General features: G+C 54.2%; 7 protein-coding genes across 7 annotated transcripts; 4 read left to right on the top strand and 3 right to left on the bottom strand.

The window, feature by feature from the left end:
* Positions 1 to 119: 119 nt before the first annotated feature.
* On the top strand, positions 120 to 1,738 carry N7474_004006 (SWIB/MDM2 domain-containing protein; the record flags this gene model as incomplete). Its single annotated transcript, XM_057195421.1, has 3 exons — positions 120 to 210; positions 276 to 1,156; positions 1,214 to 1,738. 3 exons carry the CDS (start codon positions 120 to 122, stop codon positions 1,736 to 1,738), a joined length of 1,497 nt encoding a protein of 498 aa, XP_057052817.1.
* Positions 1,739 to 2,329: 591 nt separating this feature from the next.
* Positions 2,330 to 3,550, bottom strand: N7474_004005 (TLC domain-containing protein; the record flags this gene model as incomplete). Its single annotated transcript, XM_057195420.1, has 1 exon — positions 2,330 to 3,550. One exon carries the CDS (start codon positions 3,548 to 3,550, stop codon positions 2,330 to 2,332), a length of 1,221 nt encoding a protein of 406 aa, XP_057052816.1.
* A 599-nt stretch (positions 3,551 to 4,149) lies between these two features.
* On the bottom strand, positions 4,150 to 10,539 carry N7474_004004 (uncharacterized protein; the record flags this gene model as incomplete). The annotated part of the gene is made up of 1 exon (XM_057195419.1): positions 4,150 to 10,539. One exon carries the CDS (start codon positions 10,537 to 10,539, stop codon positions 4,150 to 4,152), a length of 6,390 nt encoding a protein of 2,129 aa, XP_057052815.1.
* An 814-nt stretch (positions 10,540 to 11,353) lies between these two features.
* N7474_004003 (60S ribosomal eL27 domain-containing protein) lies at positions 11,354 to 11,964 on the top strand (the record flags this gene model as incomplete). The annotated part of the gene is made up of 2 exons (XM_057195418.1): positions 11,354 to 11,407; positions 11,569 to 11,964. The coding sequence occupies 2 exons, from the start codon at positions 11,354 to 11,356 to the stop codon at positions 11,962 to 11,964; spliced, it is 450 nt and encodes a 149-aa protein (XP_057052814.1).
* Positions 11,965 to 13,238: 1,274 nt separating this feature from the next.
* N7474_004002 (putative pathogenesis associated protein Cap20) lies at positions 13,239 to 13,842 on the top strand (the record flags this gene model as incomplete). The annotated part of the gene is made up of 2 exons (XM_057195417.1): positions 13,239 to 13,289; positions 13,354 to 13,842. The coding sequence occupies 2 exons, from the start codon at positions 13,239 to 13,241 to the stop codon at positions 13,840 to 13,842; spliced, it is 540 nt and encodes a 179-aa protein (XP_057052813.1).
* Positions 13,843 to 14,139: 297 nt separating this feature from the next.
* N7474_004001 (MAGE domain-containing protein) lies at positions 14,140 to 15,317 on the top strand (the record flags this gene model as incomplete). The annotated part of the gene is made up of 2 exons (XM_057195416.1): positions 14,140 to 14,482; positions 14,590 to 15,317. The coding sequence occupies 2 exons, from the start codon at positions 14,140 to 14,142 to the stop codon at positions 15,315 to 15,317; spliced, it is 1,071 nt and encodes a 356-aa protein (XP_057052812.1).
* Positions 15,318 to 16,062: 745 nt separating this feature from the next.
* N7474_004000 (translation elongation factor EF-1 alpha) lies at positions 16,063 to 17,681 on the bottom strand (the record flags this gene model as incomplete). Its single annotated transcript, XM_057195415.1, has 5 exons — positions 16,063 to 17,171; positions 17,231 to 17,369; positions 17,424 to 17,482; positions 17,548 to 17,618; positions 17,677 to 17,681. The coding sequence occupies 5 exons, from the start codon at positions 17,679 to 17,681 to the stop codon at positions 16,063 to 16,065; spliced, it is 1,383 nt and encodes a 460-aa protein (XP_057052811.1).
* Positions 17,682 to 18,785: the final 1,104 nt, after the last annotated feature.

The following is an 18,785-nucleotide window of genomic DNA, read 5'->3' as shown; positions in this document are numbered from 1 at the left end:
GCGTTCCGAAAAGGGTATAGCGCCGGCAGCAAAGAATCGCGCCTCGTCTTCTTCCTGCCATCCGCCTTTCTCTCCCTCTCTTCCACGTCTCATCACTGGATCGGCTTTTTGCCCTCACAATGCAGGCCCCCATGCAGAATTACCCCCGGGGATACCCCCCGGCCGCCCAGCGGTCCCCAGCGACGCCCCGTCGCGGCCCCCCCGTACCCGGTTTGTCCTAGTCCCTTTCCTTCCCCATAAGCCCCCAAGTCTAATCGCGAATCTCTGCGCTACAGGAATGCCCGTTCCCATGCCCCAACACGCTGTCAACCCACAGTTTATGCCCGCTCAGCGCGCGATGGCACACCCTAATGAAGGTGCTCTCCGTCGCAGCCGCAAGCCGACCGACAGGAACATCCCCGACGGAATCGAAGACGTGGTCATTGGCGAAGGTGTCCAGCAGTACAAGAGCCTGCGCGATGTAGAGAAGCGATTGGATGCCGCCATTGTTCGCAAACGACTGGACATTCAAGATTCGGTCAGCCGGACCAGCAAAAAGTACCGGACCATGCGCATCTGGATCTCCAATACTGCCGAGAGCCAGCCGTGGCAGGGGCCCGGCAACAACCCAGGCTCGGGCCGGTATAAGGTGCGCATCGAGGGACGTCTCCTAGATGATGAGAACGACCCCACAGTTCCGCCAGCCGATGAGAAGGAGAGCGAGGTGGCTGGTGGTGATGCGATGGAGCAGGATGAAGCCGAAGCAGACAAGTCGAAAAAGACCGCACCCACAAAACCGCCCCAGCGCTTTTCGCATTTTTTCAAATCCATCACGGTTGACTTTGACAAGCCAGCCGCCGCCATCCCCGAGGAGGTTAAGCCGGTTACCTGGGCCAAACCGCAGACGCCCCCCAATGCGCCGGCACCCCCAAATGCGGAGTTTGATAGCATCCAGTTCTCGCGGGCATCGCAGGAGAATCTGAATGTTACCATCAGCCTCGTGCGAGATGAGACCCCGGAACGGTACAAGCTGAGCCGCGAGCTGGCCGAGGTGCTGGACGTTGAGGAGGAGACTCGCAGTGGAATTGTGCTTGGAATCTGGGACTACATCCGTGCGATGGGATTGCAGGAGGATGAAGAGAAGCGCCAAGTGCGGTGCGACCACCGTCTGCGATCGGTATGTCTATCCTATCACCTCAAGTCTTTTTTGAGGTGTTGCTAACTTTTCTTTCAGATCTTCGGTCGAGAACAGATGTTCTTCCCCCAGATTCCCGAAAGCATCGGCCCACACACCAGCCCCATGGAGCCGATCAAGTTGCCCTACACCATTCGCGTCGACGAAGAGTTCCATAATAACGCGACCCCAACCGTCTATGACATCCAGGTCGCCGTGGAAGACCCCCTGCGCACCAAGATGATGGCCCTTACCCAAAACCCGCAGTACGCCGCGGGCATGCGCCAGATTGCCTCACTAGATGACCAGGTTGCACTCATCGTGCAGGCGCTCACTCACTCGCGTGCCCGCCACTCTTTCTACACTGCCCTGAGCAAGGACCCGGCTAACTTTGTCCGCCGCTGGATCAACTCTCAACGTCGCGATCTCGAGACCATCCTCGGCGAGGCTGGTCGCGGTGGCGGTGAGGATGGCAATGCACCTGAGTTCCGTCATGGTGGCACTGACAGCCCTTGGGATACGGTTGTGGCTCAGGAGGCAGTGCGTTATATGCTGGCTAAGCCCGAGGCTTCTGCTGCGCGGTAGAGATGCCTTCCAACGGCGCTTGTGACCTTGGGTGTTACTCTGGTTTTGTGTATTATCTTTCTTTCGTCTTGTTTGTGATACAGGCGCTGCGATGGATGGTGTTGGTGTTGCGATGCTGTTGTCTACATAAGAATTTTAAGGAATGAATAATCGTTTTGAGGTTAATATGTTCTGTTTATTGCTTTCATATTCCCTAGTGAGAGTTAACACTAACTGATACATCATTATATCTTCCTCAAATCCAAGCATAACTCATCTGATGGCTTTCGTTGCTTCATCCGGCCATACACCCAGTATCAATAGTGACAAAGAAAGAGAGAAAGGGAGCTAGAAAACGTGTGAAGGAAGTGAGGAATTAAGCAGCCACGGATTTAAGAAAAGAAGAGGTATCAGACAACCTCCAGAAAAGCCCCTAGACCTAGAGAAGATGTTTCACCATTACATCCACTATGCAGGATACAGCGCATCCAAGTCCGTACACCAAGGCCGACACCAAGCAGGAGCCTCTCCAAAATGCACTGACAGCAGCCAAGTCCACGAAGACAAGGCAGGCGAAAACCAACACAACACACCTTGGACATGCAAAAAGAATCAAGTGCCAGGGCTAGGCAGAGGCACCTTAGAAATCAAGTCCTCCTTCCTCCTACGCAACTCCTCCCCAAGCCCTTTATCAATAGCCGACGAGATCTGCTCCTGCGTAAGGAACTCGCCCGACCTCAGAGCCGCCTCATCCTGCTCCAGCTGCGCCGCAGCCTCAAGAACAACATCCTGCGCAATCTCATCCTTGATCTTCGCAACTTTCTCTGCGCGCGACAGCTCCTCCTCCTTCTGCACTTTCGCAACGGGCTTCCGGAACCGCTTGAGAACTGTCTCCACCATCTTTGAGAACCAGAAGAAATTCAGGAAATTCAAGATCAGGTTCGACCCCACGTATGTGAGTACCAGCCACGTCGGCACGCCAGAGGCCGTATACTCCGCGAACCGGGTGATTTCGGCATTGGCTCGCGCGCAGGTCTCGTCGAGACACATGGCGCCGTCGCGGACTGGGTGGAAAACGTGCGCGTTGACGTTGACTGGTTGTTGGAGTGGCGAGGACGACGCAGACCACGTCTGCTGCACGGCATACCACATGTCGCGGTAGACGATAGCAGACTGCCAGGTGCCCCAGACGAGCCGGCACGAGAAAAAGACAAGCAGGAGGAGCATGCCATTATACCACTGTGCGCGACTGCCAGTCATATTGACCTTATCGAGGAACCAGTGGATATTAAGGAATGGGCTGGAAAGCTCGTAGAGAATAAAGACGGGAGCGTAGAAGTTGAGGAACGGCCTGAATCCCAGACTGAATACCCAGAGGGCGCTGACAGCGTGGAACAGCAGGCCAATGCCGAAGATGCGCAGGTACACGATGCTGACGATGAGATCGTACAGAAAATAGCCGACTGCCAGCGCCTGGACCAGCCCGCAGGTGCCGGTGTACCCGAACACGCGCTCGCCCGTAGACATGGACTTGCGCTCCTCATCTGCGAACATGACCCACAGCGCGACAGCGTTAACTAGGACGCTCTGCACGAGGGAGACGACGTGCACGTCCCAGTTGAGTTTGGTGCGGGCGTTGAATTTGGGGTAGTGGTTTGGAAACAATTTCGGAGAGAGCCATGGGGAGAGTACGCTGTGGATGAATTGGTAGAAGGCAAAGGCGAGCAGCACTTCATGGATGTGCTCGGTGAGGGTCGGGCTGGCGAAGCGGAGCGCGTACGGCTTTATGAAGCACCGCAGCCAGTCCGGGGGTGGCGGAAAGGGGTCCAACATGGTTGTTGAACCGCCTTTTGATCAAGGTAGGGCTGAGGGAAGCTGGTTGCTGGATGCGTTGGGAGGTGCTTAAATAGAGGAGATAGCTGCTCCGGGGTTTTTTTGGGAGAGCCGTTGCGGAGGGGCACTTCCGGGTTGATCTACCATGGATGAGCACCAGACTGACCGAGACACCTTTAAGAGGGAACGAGCTCCATGGCGTGAGATCAAAGAAGGTCAAGTGGGATGGACTGAATCATTCTTGCACTAAAACGGCCTCGGCTGATCCGATTGCAGCCTCAGGCACCAAGTCCCATGACTGGTGGGCAATCCGTTGGGGGGCTGACATCAGCGGTCACGCGAGCACAGACAGAGAGACAGGATGTATACTCGAGTTTAAAGATAGTTGCTCGTTCATTGCAGAACTAGTCATCAGCGACAAAGGAATTCATACAGGCTCAAAAGAAAAAAGAAAAAAGAAAAAAGAGGAAAAAAACACCCCTAGTCCCAACACAGCACAAGTGGTATATGAGCGAAATCAGCAGTTCGCGTGCAGAAGAAAGAAGAAAGAAGAAAGAAAGCTCGTAACTCCAAGCACCATGCCCTGCAAACCGTCCTTCTCACGCAACAGACATATCCGTCCCAAGCCCGCTATCACTAGGAGGCGGTGCATTTTCAAGTAGTCTCTTCTGGATAAAGGCGGTTCGGTCATCTTGCTCCTCCATAGCATCATCCGGGTCCTGGTCCTCGTGCGCAGTGTGCATGTCACAGTCGGACTCGGTCCTGCTGTACTCAGACCCACTGGCATCCGAAATGGGGGACTGTGATTCCTCCTCCATGATGGTACTTGCGACCGTAACCTGACCAGTGGTTGAGCTCATGCCGCTGGTGCGTCGGTCTGTGGTTGAGACCAGGCTCTCCGTCTCCGTCGCCATCACGCTCTCGGTGCACGTGCCGGTGTAGCTGGTCCGGCGCTCCGTGCCAGCATCGCTCTCTCCCCCGCTGTCGAGCTCATCTTCTTCGAGGACGGACTCGTTCTCCTTGTTGGCCAGCGAGGTGCGACCGCCCCACGAGGCCTTGCGTAACGAGAAGTTCGATTTGACCGAGTGGCTGCGCTTTAGCCCGGTGACGCTGCTGTTTGCGTTCACTTGTCGATCTGCGGCCCGGTTACCTGTGACATGGCTGAGACTGAGAATGCGTCGCTCCTTGCCGATGTTGGGCTGCACAGCCGCCGTGCCCGCCTGGAGTGAGGCTGGTATGCGGCGCTTGAGGGCAATGCCGACGCCATTCCCGAGCAGATCGCGATTGTCCTTGGAGTCCTTGGCGGTGCTGGCGTAACTGGTCTTGCTGGTCCCACTGGAGCTGCGAATAGTGCCATGAGAAGTCCGGTTGCGCTTCAGACTCATATTCAGCATGCTGCTGTTAGACCGACTGAGGAGCACAGAGCGAGCATGGTCCAGCACGCCCTCCAAAATCCGCTTCTCCAGTCCCTCGGCACGATCCTCCATCGTCTGCATCTCTTCGTGACGGATTTCGAGAGCAGTTTCGAGTCCGGAGAGATCCTTGCTCAGTTTTGTGTTCTGTTTGACCAGGTCCTCCTTTTCCGCCTTGAGAGTGGAGATGATGCTGAGCAAGGAATCTTTTTCTTCATTCAGACCGACGATGTCCGCTTCCACTTGCTCCCGCTGCGCGACTCGGCGTTCCAACGCAACAGCAGCATCCTCGGCTTCCTGGCGCTTCCGTGTATTTTCCTCGGCAACCATCGCGGACTGCGTAATAAACATCTCGTTCATCTTGCGGTGAGTGTCCATGATATCCTTGTGCATTTCATCAAGTTTCATCATCTGCGTAACTGAACTCTCCGAGTTCGCGGTATGGCTGAGGAGCATGTCCAGCTTTTCGTGGACGGGGCCAGTGCCGGAAGTGGCAAGATCAAGAAGCTCGTTAAGTTTGTCGTAGACCGGACCGTTCGCGCCGGAACCTTGATCCAGAGCGCGATCGAGCTTCTCATGGAGCTGGTCGTTTCTCGAGTGATCAAGTAGTGTAGTCAGCACCTCCTGGACCTGGTTATTCTTGGCGTGTTCCAGAAGATCGTTGAGCTTGTCATGCACCGGGCCCCTTTCGAGATCTTCGCCTGCGGGGGGAAGTGCATGCATAACCGTAGATGAAAGCTCCGACCTGGACTCCTCCACTGACTTTTGGGAGTCGTTGTAGTGCTGGCTAACGATCGAGAGGATTTCCTGAACACTCTCTAATATCTGGGGGTGAAATTCAAGGAGCTTGCTTTCCACACGCTCGGTGGTCGCGGCCACTCGCTCGCTTTCAGCTCGGGCTTGTTCTTGATGCGACTTGACTTCATTGGACATGTCTTCCATCCGGTTACAGGATTCTTCAACCTTCTCGAAGAACGTCTTCGTGTCCACGCTCATTCGCTCGCACGACTCGCTCACGCTTGTGCCCATAGCACCGATGACAAACTTGATGTCCTCAGCAAGGGCTCTCGTGTCTGTCAAAGCCTCGGTGTGGGCCATATCTCGCTCCTCGGTCTCGGAGAATCGGGAATGAAGAGACTCATGGGCGTCCTCGTACTTGGACATGACTTCGGCAATCTTCTCGTCGATCTTGGCCCCAAGCTCGACGATTATTGCGGCGCGAGTCTCGTCATGTTTGGTCATGGCCGCGGCATCGCGTTCCTCGTTCTCGAGTTTTTCGGCGTCTTGCTCACCACGGGAGCGCTCAAACTCGCGATTGATGAGGTCGGTGAGCTCCTTGACATTTTCGACAGTGGTGAAGCTTTCGGCTGTGACGGCAAGCCCTTCGAGAAGCTGCTTGAGTTCAGTAAGTCCCTCACTGCTACCATCAAGCTTGCTCTTCAGCTCGTCGCCGAGTTCTCCAACAACAAACTTGGCCTCCTCAATCTTCTCAGCTAGACCGCCATGCTCGACCTTGCGAGCCTCAAATCCTTGTCCCGTGAGATCATTGTCGGCTTCCATCTTCTCCCGGAACTCGGTGACAAGAGTAGACAGCTCTTGTATATCAGCCTTGGTCGGAAGAGTCTCCACATCGGGGAGTTTCAGCTCATCCACCTGCGACTTGACCTCGAAGATCATGGCCTCCACGGTCTGCAAGTCGGACTTCAACAGCCTGTCGGGCGGTTCTGCGGCTTCATCACCTTTGGTCGATCCTTTCATTTCGTCCAGGGCAATCCAGACATCCTTGATCAGACCTTCCAGAGTTCCAATATCTGACTTGGTAGAGGCCTCGGCTTCAACTCGCGCGGAAAAGTCGGCGATGGAGTCCTTGGCCTCCCGGATAATCGCCTCGAGGTTGTCGATCTGTTCAGAGGTCGCGATCTCGTCTGGCGATGGGAACACCATATCGTCAATCTGGGCCTTTGTGCTCATGAGCAAGCCCTCGATGTTATCGGTGTCCTCTTTCCTAGCCAGTCCTTCAGTGTGCTGGTTGCTCATCTCAGCCACGACGACCTGCACTTCCTGGATGGCGACAAGGAGTTCGTCAAGGTGTCCGCGTTTCAGTGCATCCTCGGTGGGCTCGCCAGCGCGAGTATCGATGGCATCGACCTTGCCCTGAAGCTCGGTGATAAGTGTCTTCAGGCTCTCAATGCCACTTCCAACACCCGAATCAGCGAGCATGAGCTCACCTCCCCGGGTAGTACCGGCATCATCGCTCTGAGATTGACGAAGAGAATCCATATCAGTCTTGAGATCGCCCAGTCCTTCCTTAATGGTGTCGAGGACTTCTGTCATGTCGAACTCGAAAGACTTGTCCAGGAACTTCTTCAGATCATCGCGGATTGAGTCGACGCCATCGTTGAATGCGTCCAGTAGCTCGCTGGTAGAAGAGAGCATGCTCTCATTGCCATCTCGTCGATGCATTGTTTCTTCACGGAGGTTATCAAAGTGCTCACGAAGAGCCGCGATGATCTCGTCTTTGTCGGCACCTGGCTCTGGGTGCACAACACTCCTTTGCTGCTCGGCAATATCACGGATGGCATCGATAATCTCGTCCTTGTCACCTGGGGCTTTGTCCTTAATGAGCAGAGTACTGATGGTCGACCGTAGGTGTTCAAACTCTTTCTCCATGGCATCCAGAAGCTCGGGAGTGTCTGGGTTCTTGGATCCAGTGGACGAAGTCGCATCGGTGATCGTTTTTTCCATGTCAGCCTGGAGAAGGCGGAACCCTTCCTTGACAGTGTCGATGATCTCGTGTTTCCCGGAGACATCGGTGGCTGTCACGACGTAGGAGTCAAGTTCTCTGCGAACATCATGGAGACCATCCTTAATCGCATCAAGGACCTGCTCAGTGTCTTTGCCACTGGCTGCGGAGTACTGTTTGAATTCCTCCTTCATTCCATCCAGCAGATCCTGTAGCCTATCCAGAACCTGGTCACCAGCATTGTGGTTCACAGAGTTGGTCGCCTCCTGGAGACCCGCCGTAATTGCTTCCATGAGATCGTCTTTGTTTAGTTCGATCTCTCGGGTGATTGAGTTGGAAGTTTCAATGCCCTCAGCGATGGTCTGCAGGATCTCCTCACGAGACACGCTTGGTTGGGCATTGGCGACGGCAGTGTCTCGGGCAGCCGATGAAGCTTCAAGGCCTTCTGCGATGGCAGCCAGAATCTCGTCTCGGGAAACAGAGGGCTGAGAGGCATCCCTGGAGACTGAGTGTGAAGCCTCGATGCCATCCGCAATGGCATTCATGATCTCTTCCCGGGAAACAGTCGCTTGGGCGGGTATGCTGAGAGCAGATTGCTGAGAGTTGAAGGCATCGTTGATGGCGTTGACAACATCCTCCCTCGTAATGTGTGGTCCGTCCATTTCCTTGGCAGCAGTGAAGTGCGCCTCGAGGCCATCGGAAACGGCACTGACGATCTCATCATGACCAAGTCCGGAGTCGAGAGATTTCGTGCTGAGCATGCTCTGCGTAGCCACCGATCCAGTGATCGCCGCGAGAATCTCATCGCGAAGGGAGTTGAGGTGATCCTCATCAATTCCTCTGGGAGCAGTCGGCTCAGGCTTCTCCAGGCATTCGCGGATGGTCCAGATGATCTCGTCTCTGGTGATAGTCTCCTGCTGTTGGTCTAGCTGGGGTGGGACGAAGTTCTGCATTCCGGCTTGAACAGCGGCCAAGACTTGGTCGTAGGTCACGGCTTGCTCGTTCTGTGGCTGGTATGACTTGAGCCCTTCTGTGAGACATTCCAGGATTTCATCACGCTCCAAGCCAAAGTTCTGTAGCTCGATTTCCGGCTTATAGGTCTCCCATGCTTCGCGGACGGTTTCGAGGATCTCTTCTTTTTCCAATCCAACGCCCCGTGGCTCATTCTGGGAGGCCTGTGGAGGCTCGAATTCATCGAGAGCCTTCTTGACAATTGAATATATTTCCGCGCTGTTCATCATCGATTGGAATTGGGAAAGTGCCGACGAATGTTCTCGGCTCTCGTTGACAGTGGCAGCCAGCTGCTCCTTCAGGTCCTGAAGACTGTTTTCGACAACGGCGGCGATCTCTTCTGAGCTAAGAGACTGAGGCTGGAGCGCCCTCTGGTCGCCAACGTCCTTGGCCTCGCTGGTCGTCTCGATGGCTTCAAGTCTTCGGGCCAGATCCCGTCCCATGCCCAGAACCTCTCCACGCAGTTCGCGCACCAAGGTCTTCACTCCGCTGGTCATTCCGCCTCCTTCAATAACGCTATTCTTAACGCTTCTCAGAACGGACAGAATCTCGTCGGGGTGTGAAACTGAGCTTTCATCTTTATCGCCCTTTGCAATATCCAGCGCGCGTACCGTTGATGGTTCCATAGAGCCAAACGAACTGGATCTAAGGCCATCATGCATGGTCTCATCGGGCGGAGCAAGCTTGGTAGTATCGGCGACAGTGGAGGAGCGGATGATGGCTCGATTGGAGGGGACCTCCTTGACGAGGTTGAGGATCTCTTCGAGCATCGTGGTGATCTGTTTGTCGGCGACTTTGTCGGAGGGAGTGGCAGCTGGTCGCGACTTTATTTCGTCCACAAGTTCCAAAAGCTTTTCCTCGCCTTCCTTGGTCGCCATCTCACGCAGGACTTTCTCAAGCAGAGCGATACTGGCCGAACCATCGGATACGGGTCCCGGTGATCCGCACAGCTCGCGATCATAGGAAGCAAACCGATTAGGGCTGGCCATACGGGGTGCCGAGTACTTCGTTTGTCTTGGGGAATTATCAAATTCCTTCGAGTTCGTTCCTCCCACAGAACCCAATAGAGCATTTAGGTCAAACTTTGCGGAGTCTGGATCCAGGAACTTTGAAGAAAGATTGGAGGTCAGATCCCTGAGGCTTTTGCGAATGTCCTCGTCGCGGGCGTTGGTCGCAGCCTTGAGGCTGACCAAATCGGTGGCATTATCCTTGCTCCGTCGACTCAACTGAGCCATCTCCTGCCGCAAGCTGCTCGCGATGTCGGTAAGGCTATGAATCTGAGATGCAATCGACTCCATGCTGTGCGACTGTGGCTCTTTCGCTACTGGCGCGGGTGCAGCGAGCATTTTGGGACGAGCTGAAGGCGAGGGAGACTCGGTGTCTACTGGCAGTTGCATATTTTGAAGAGCGAGCATGGTTGCTGAGGGAGGGGTGCTTTCCCCTAGAATCGGCTTGGAAAGGTACCGACTCGAAAGAAGGTAATTCGAGAAGTCACGGTCAGACTGAGGACGTTGCGACGGTGACTCGGTAGTCTTCGAATCCTCCGTCTTCGCTGGTGGTTCAGCAATGGTCGCACGCTGAGGTCGATCCGGCGACCGGCTATCTAGGTAGTTGAGAAATTCAGAGCGGGCGTCACCGGGCTGCGACTGCATGCGCTTGTGGATGTTGCCCTTGACCAACTGTCGTTCTGGTGATGATGGAGGCTTGGGGGACATAGAGTTTGTTGTGTAGGAGCTTATCGTGTTCTCGCTGGGCTTGTCCGCGAACTTGGCCGCGATGGCCTGGACATTTGGCGAGACGTGAGATTTGGTGACGGGACTCATTGACCGCGGATTCAAGGGCAGTGGTGGGGGAGCGCGATCTGGGTCCGAACTATCCCACCTACGTGTGCGACGACGTTTGAGTATTAGTTTCCAGTCACTCATGGTGGGCATATCGGGCCGAAGGGATGAGGGATATCAACAACATACATGGGAATTTTCGACTCGGAATGACTCGGTTGGAGCCGAATTAACTCTCGGTCACGGGAAGAAACGTCCCGCTCGTGGGACAACATGGTCGTCTCTCTCTGCGAGCAGAGTCAAGTTGTCTCAGGAAAGGATTGGGCAGTTGCAACTGGAATGCGCTTCAAAAATGTGATCCGCGAGTCAATCACAGAGGTCGTCGCGGCATATCCAAGTTGATGGGATATCGCTAGAAGGGAGAGAAACAAAAACAATCACACTGAATAATGAGGTTGGGGGGAGGTTAGAGGTAAAGGTGATCAGCCGGGACCAGTGGAGATGGATGAGGTGTGGTAGTTAGCTCATGGACTACAGGCACAGACACATACACACACACCCGCGCTTGCCCTGGCAACGGGTAAACAACGGCAGAATGGGGCGGTGAGCAGCGGATTAACTGGCCGGCACAACAGGCTCCAAACGGACTAGCGTGGAATCGGTAAGCCAGCCAATGGACAGCAGGCACACAAACCTGGTCCACCACCACAAAAAACCAAGTTCGCTTCGATCTCTTGTTCCCGCAACTTCGACAACCACCCGCCAAACCTCCACCGGGACTTTCACAATGAAGTGTTCGTATTCCCTGTTGCCTCTCTGTCACTCCTATCCTTATACTGACTCTGCTGCGACAGTCATGAAAGTGGGCCGTGTGGCCATCATCACCCGTGGCCGTTACGCCGGCAAGAAGGTACGAAAGCAACGCCTCTATTCCCCCTCGAATTCTGCCCCGTTGGACGACACACAAAGAGAAGAGCCTGGAATTTTGTGGGACGCTCAAGCAATGATGGGAGACGCAATGGAAGACAGAAAAGAAAAGACAAGACGGTGCTGACAGGAATTTTCGTCCAGGTCGTCATTGTCCAGCCCAACGACACTGGCTCCAAGGCCCACCCCTTCCCCTATGCCATCGTCGCCGGTATCGAGCGTTACCCTCAGAAGGTGACCCGCCGCATGGGGAAGAAGCTGGTCGACCGCCGCAGCCGCATCAAGCCGTTCATCAAGGTCGTCAACTACAACCACCTGATGCCCACTCGCTACACCCTCGAGCTGGAGGGTCTGAAGGGTGCCGTCAACACCGACACCTTCAAGGAGGTGTCGCAGCGTGAGGACTCCAAGAAGACCGTCAAGAAGGCCCTGGAGGACCGGTACACCAGCGGCAAGAACCGTTGGTTCTTCACTCCTCTGCGTACGTCCCATCATTCCTCTTTGTTCTCACACTCGGCTAATAGAGAAACAGGTTTCTAAATGTTTTGTCGATTCGAGCGCGCACGGTATGACGTGAGGCGAGGCGAGGAGAGGAAAAAAAGCATCGAGCTCACTATCCCGCGAGCATGGGATGTTGGATGACATATACCATGGCTGGAAACAGAATCGGGAATGTATCGATGAAGCATCCAGTTTTTACGAGGGGCGTCACGCCTGATCGGGCGTCCGTCTGAATGAAATGGAAAATTTAAAATCAATTCGTGATTCGCAAAGGTCAAGGGGTAGGATGGTCAATGGCTGTAGTCGAGTCTGCCGACCGGTACCCTAATACTGTATCCTGCGTGGATAATCCCCATCTGCTCGGACCTGTAGTTGATGTTGCTCTACTCCCTGTCAGAGTATCGTGTCATAGGTAGGTACTGCCATGTGAAGGCAATCCTCCCCCGATCGACCTATATGTATGGCCCCATCCCGGCTTGTCCACGGGCGCATGTGAGACCAGCACGTCACTCCCGAAAGAATTCACCTTAGATCTCGCCGAGGGAAACGGAAGAGCGAGGCTCAACTGCCTAGTGAGTGAGGACACGGAGGATCCGCCACCACCGTCCGCGGAGATCTCTGCGCCGCAATGCCGCAGTAAAGTTAAACCCGGATCGAGAGAAATAATAATGAGCTAAAACCCTAGGTATTAACTGTCTAGGCAGGTCGTAGTGGTATGATCTTTCGTAATCGAGTGGCGCCATTGACATTGAATTTGCATGCTACGTCTACTCAAAACTCTAAAACCAACGGGCCGTCAATGGCAATCCACTGAAACCCTGATCTGCATTCGTCGAGAGTCCGAATCCGCCACAGCGACTGGATTGACCAACCACTGCTTTCGTTCTGGATAAAAAAAATTCTCCTTGCCCTCCAACCAGGCTGTCATCATATGTAGCTGCATGTGCTTGCGCCGTTTATGTGACCTAAGAATAATACTACGAGGATGCTGCTGCTAGGCTCATCAGGGAACGCCCGCTCGGGCTTCCACGAATCAAGCCGTGCACCAGTCACACGGGAACGATAAGTGAAGGCATAATAATAGTTAGCTCGGAGTCAAAGATGCATGATAGTAATAATAATCGTGGTCTAGGCTCAGACAGTCTGTAATTATCACATGTCGGATGGCGCCATCACATGGGAAAAGGTATTGGTACCTGTCATTCCTTATCTTTGGCCCTCTGGACGTATTACTCTTCCACCATCCATTTCCTCTCTCATTCTCACTCTTCCTTCTTTCTACTACTCAACACCCTCATTACTCCACCGTCATCATGGCCAAACCCACCGTCAACGGCGAGACCGTCCAGTCGCACTTCCTCACCGTAAGCCCCCTCCCTCCCCACCATCTTCTTTTTTTGGATTACAACATACTAACAACAACACCAGCATCTCACCTCCTACCCCATCGTCAGCGACTCCATCACTACCTTCAAGCTCAACCCCTACGGCGCCAAATCCCTCGAATACGCCGACCAAGGCTATACCCGCATCGCCAAGCCCGTGCTGCCCTACCTGTCCACACCCTGCAGCTACCTGGCCCCCTACCTCGCCCGCGCCGACGCCCTGGGAGATCGCAGCCTGGCCCAGATCGAGACCCGCTTCCCCTTTATCAAGGAGGACACCCAGACCCTGCGCGGCTCGCTAGTTGACCGGGCCTCGTTTCCGGCCCGTCTAGCTGGTGATGTCAAGCACCATGTCTTCGATCTGTATGGCCTCGAGTACAAGAAATGCGGCGGGGATGGTGTCGTTGCGTCCGGCAAGGCTGTTGTCACCACTAGCTTGGTGCTCTCGCAGGAGTCGCTGGCGTGGGTGAGCTCTTGGTTGCAGTCGAAGAAGGAGGAGGGCAAGGCGGTCGTTAATGAGAAGACCAACTGATTTTTTTTTCCTTTTGTTTAGATTTGGATTGCTTAGCTTAGAGAAAATAATGCCTGATGATTGCCTTCGATCGAATATCTTTCCAAGATTTACTCCGTAGCAGTAACTACTGTTCTCACCTCTATACTTGGGCTAGATGATAAAGCTCGCACGGACCACACGTAAAATCAGCGATCGCGTCGCGTCCAACTCAACTCTCTATCTCTCTCCACCACCATCACCACAACCAAACCGATGCCCCTCATCCGCAAAAGAAAGGTAGGTCCATCCTCTCCACTGCCAAAACATCAGTCCCTAATGAATCCCCAGTCCGACCACCCAGGAGCCGGCAACGACGCCCGTCGCCAGCGCGGCTCCTCCTCCGCGGCGCCCTCCGGCGCCTCCGACAGCGAAAATGGCGGCAGCGCGCCATCCAGCACAGACACAATGGTGAAGAAGATGGTGCGGCTAGCGCTGGCGAGCGAGTACGCGCGCCTACCTATCCGGCGGAGCGACATCAGCGCCAAGGTCCTGGGCGAGCAGGGAGCGCGGCAGTTCAAGACTGTGTTTGAGCTGGCGCAGCGCGAACTGAGGCAGCATTTTGGTATGGAGATGACCGAGTTGCCGGCTAGGGAGAAAGTTACTATTACACAGCGACGGGGTGAGTCTTCTTTTTAGGGCTGGGGGGTTTCCCCTGTCTCCGTGCTTGCTTGTCTATGCGAGATACCCTTCAGCTATGGCATAACTAACACCGCATGACATGAACAGCCGCGCAGAAAACCGAGAAACCCTCCTCAACGAACAAATCCTGGATGTTAACCACGACCCTCCCGCAAGGGTACCGCACTCCCACAATCCTCACCCCAACACGCGCCCCCTCCTCCGCAACAGAAAGCACCTACACGGCCCTGTACAGCTTCATCATCGGCGTGATCTCGCTAAACGGCGGCTCGCTCGCCGAGCAAAAACTCGATCGGTATCTCGCCCGCACAAACGCAGACACCTACACGCCCATCGACAAGACAGATAAGCTGCTCCAACGGCTGTGTCGCGAGGGGTATCTCGTTCGCACGCGCGAGATGGACGGCGGCGAGGAGGTGGTCGAGTATATGGTTGGGCCGCGCGGCAAAGTCGAGGTTGGGGCGAGTGGTGTTGCGGGGATGGTGAAGCGGGTTTATGGACGGGATGGCGGCGATGGTAACAGGGAGCTGGCGCAGTGGGAGATTGAGGAGAATGAGGAGTTTGAGAATCGGTTGAAGAGGAGTCTGGGCGTTGTGGACTTGCGGAGGGACCATGCTGAGGAAGAGAGTGCGCTGGATGGTGGTGCTGCGGCTAATGGGACTGGAAATGAGACTGGGCATGGTGTGGAGGACGCAAGGAGGCAGAGCCAGTCGAGGAGGTCGTCGAGGAGGTCGTCGAGACGTGCTACTACGGGTGCGAGGGAGGAGTCTTCGAGTGAAGAAGACGAGTCGGAGGATGAGGATGATAGTGATTAACGTTCTTCTTCTGTCTAACCTTGGGAACAATTGCATTGGAAGCGGCCATGTATTGCTGTTTGATACCACTTGGATATGAATATACGTTTTCGGTTTCATTGTTCTCCATCTATCGGTTAATCTATGCCTTCGAGTTTGAGATTATACCCAAATAAGGTAAGCATACTCGAAGCTCTGCAGCATAAAAGTGATCACGCATGGCAGGAAACTGCCCTTGTGGCTATTAGGAGAGACGAGCTACATACCACACACCTTGTAGTCAGTCCTCTTGTTAAAAGTTTTTCGAACGTTGAAGAGAAGAGATATATCTCGGATTATTGCTAAAAGCAGTTTTTGGGGAGGTCCTATTTGTGACAATTAGAACTTTCGCCGATCCTGATATGTAGCCTCATGCTCTTTTTTTTTATTAGACTATATGGAAACGCCATAGTGGTGGGAGAAGACTTTTTTCAGGCGAGGTGAAAGGTGCTGTGGGACTGGAGGCACATTCCGCCAGAGTGTACAACAGACCAACCACAGACACAAACACACGAACACAGAATTGAGGGCAAGGGCATTTAATCCACTTGACTACATTGCAAGACACTACACTACAATCCTACAAGGGAGAAGAAAAAGAAATCGAGACACGAATCTGTATGTAGCTAACTACACAGCAAAGTCTAGCTCCATCCTGCAGCGTTTTTGGAGAAAAAAATTCATCACGGCATCTCTTGCAAAAAGAAAAGCATCATCCGCAAATCATTTATTTCTTGCCAGCCTTCTGGGCGGCCTTGGTGACCTTACCGGCACCGCCAGCGGACTTCTCGACGCTCTTGATGACACCGACGGCAACGGTCTGGCGCATGTCACGGACGGCGAAACGGCCCAGAGGGGGGTACTCGGTGAAAGCCTCAACGCACATGGGCTTGGAGGGAATCATCTTGACGATGGCGGCATCACCGGACTTGATGAACTTGGGCTGGTTCTCAATCGACTTACCGGTACGGCGGTCGATCTTCTCGAGGAGCTCGGAGAACTTGCAAGCAATGTGGGCAGTGTGGCAGTCCAGAACGGGCGCGTAACCAGCGCCGACCTGACCGGGGTGGTTCAGGACGATGACCTGGGCGTTGAACGAAGCGCAGCCGGCAGGGGGGTCGTTCTTGGAGTCACCGGCAACGTTGCCACGGCGGACCTCCTTGACGGAGACGTTCTTGACGTTGAAGCCGACGTTGTCACCGGGGAGACCCTCCTTGAGCTGCTGGTGGTGCATCTCGACGGACTTGACTTCAGTGGTGACGTTGGCGGGGGCGAAGGTCACGACCATGCCAGGGGTGATGGTACCAGTCTCAACACGGCCGACGGGAACCGTGCCAATACCGGAGATCTTGTAGACATCCTGGAGGGGCAGACGCAGGGGCTTGTTGGCGGGGCGGACCGGGGGCTCGATGGCGTCGATGGCCTCGAACAGGGTCTTACCGGTGACCTTGCCACCCTTGGTCTCCTTCTCCCAACCCTTGTACCAGGGGCAGTTGGTGGAGGGCTCCAGCATGTTGTCACCGTTGAAGCCGGAGATGGGCACGAAGGGAACGGTCTTGGGGTTGTAGCCGACCTTCTTGATGAAGTTGGAGGTCTCCTTGACAATCTCGTTGTAGCGGTCCTCGGACCACTTGCAGGTGTCCATCTTGTTCAGAGCGACGATGAGCTGGCGGACACCGAGGGTGAAGGCGAGCAGAGCGTGCTCACGAGTCTGGCCATCCTTGGAGATACCAGCCTCGAACTCACCAGTGCCGGAGGCAATGATGAGGATAGCGCAGTCAGCCTGCGAGGTACCAGTGATCATGTTCTTGATGAAATCACGGTGACCGGGGGCGTCTGCAGGAAATGGTTAGTAAAGGTGTTTTTTCCCCCTCCAGCAACGAGCAAACACTTACCAATGACGGTGACCTCGTACTTGGAAGTACCGAACTTCCAGAGAGCGATATCGATGGTGATACCACGCTCACGCTCAGCCTTCAGCTTGTCAAGAACCCAGGCATACTTGAAGGAACCCTTGCCGAGCTCAGCGGCTTCCTGTGTGGACAGTTAGTATTTGCTCTCGCTGACATGACAAGGACGACAACATACCTTCTCGAACTTCTCGATAGTACGGCTGTCAATACCACCGCACTTGTAGATCAAGTGACCTGTTCGGGGCGGAGAGTCAGAATTTTTTTTTGTGTGGACAGCGGGAAAGAGGGGTAGAGCTTACCAGTGGTGGTCGACTTGCCGGAATCGACGTGGCCGATAACGACGATGTTGATGTGAGACTTGGCTTCCTTACTGCAAAGGATGGTCAATGATATGAATCGAGGACGAAGGGAAGGTGATGGACACATACCCCATTATGACGGTTGGAGGAGATGAATCCTTGTAGTTCTTTGGAAGATACTAGAAAGAGTTCAGAAAAATGCTCAGAGACTACGGCAAGACGCGTAGAGGTGCTGAGGCAAAAGTCAGACGGATGATGAAGGAAAGAGAGGATGGAAGGGGAAAAGGAAAAAGAAAGGGAGGGGGGGGAGATATACGTACTGAAGCGGACAGGGAAGGAAGGGAAAATTTTGTGGGAAGGCGAGGGAGGGTTTGGTTTATATGGAGGGGCAAGCGAGGGTGGAGGTCACCTGATTGGCTGGCTGGTGGGGCAGCAGCAGAATCTGCATGGTGGGCTGTGTACTTGCTCCAGTATGGCCGGGGCCATAGTTAACAGAAGTACCTCCCCTTCTGGTTCTTTGGCTCGAGTCTCCACCACGAATTTTTTTACCCATCCCACCCTGGGCAGCAACGCAGGTTGGGCTGATCATTATTTATTCAATTGCGGACAGGATTATCTTTTCTTGAATTAATACTACTCTATATAATATCATGACTATTTCTTTCCCAATCATAATCATTGTTCCGAAATGTACGGTTTGGTGTGATCTCACTACTGTGTACTGCCCCTCCGCGGGGCACGGATGGACAAAAGTAGGTGAAGAGTTTTCGGGCCAATCATGGCTCCACACGGGCCAGCTATAATTTCACACCCAGATAAGAATAGCGAGCCCAAGATCCGCGGTTGGACCAACTATAATCGCGCCTGCCAAGTACATACATAGTACATGTGGGCGATCGGAGTATTAAAGCAAAAAAGTGGTGGCCGCTGTGGCGTCGACCATTTCGTTGTATATGGCTAGGGTATCTCGAGTACACAGCAAATGATCATTCCAACGCCATTGTTATGCCATTCCATCCATTCCATTCTTTCCCTCTCGTAAATCAATTCTCTCTCCACTGGGCGCCGCAGGTCGTACACTGTCCGCTGTCAGAAACTAGTGTCAAACGTGAAGCAAGGAGTTAAACTTTACCCTCAAAAACGTAGTCATCGGCTCATCTGCACTCCGAATCTGCACCTGGAAGAAAAACGCACGGTCGCCTTCGCAGTTCTCGGCAGGGCATTGAGCTGGGAGAGGA

The sequence above is a fragment of the Penicillium riverlandense genome (genome assembly GCF_028828495.1).
Source record: "Penicillium riverlandense strain IBT 135883 chromosome Unknown utg000003l_segment0_segment0, whole genome shotgun sequence".
NCBI classification, from domain to species: Eukaryota; Fungi; Ascomycota; class Eurotiomycetes; order Eurotiales; family Aspergillaceae; genus Penicillium; species Penicillium riverlandense.
Note: the sequence above shows the minus strand (reverse complement) of the source record. Positions and strands in the feature narration are given on the sequence as shown.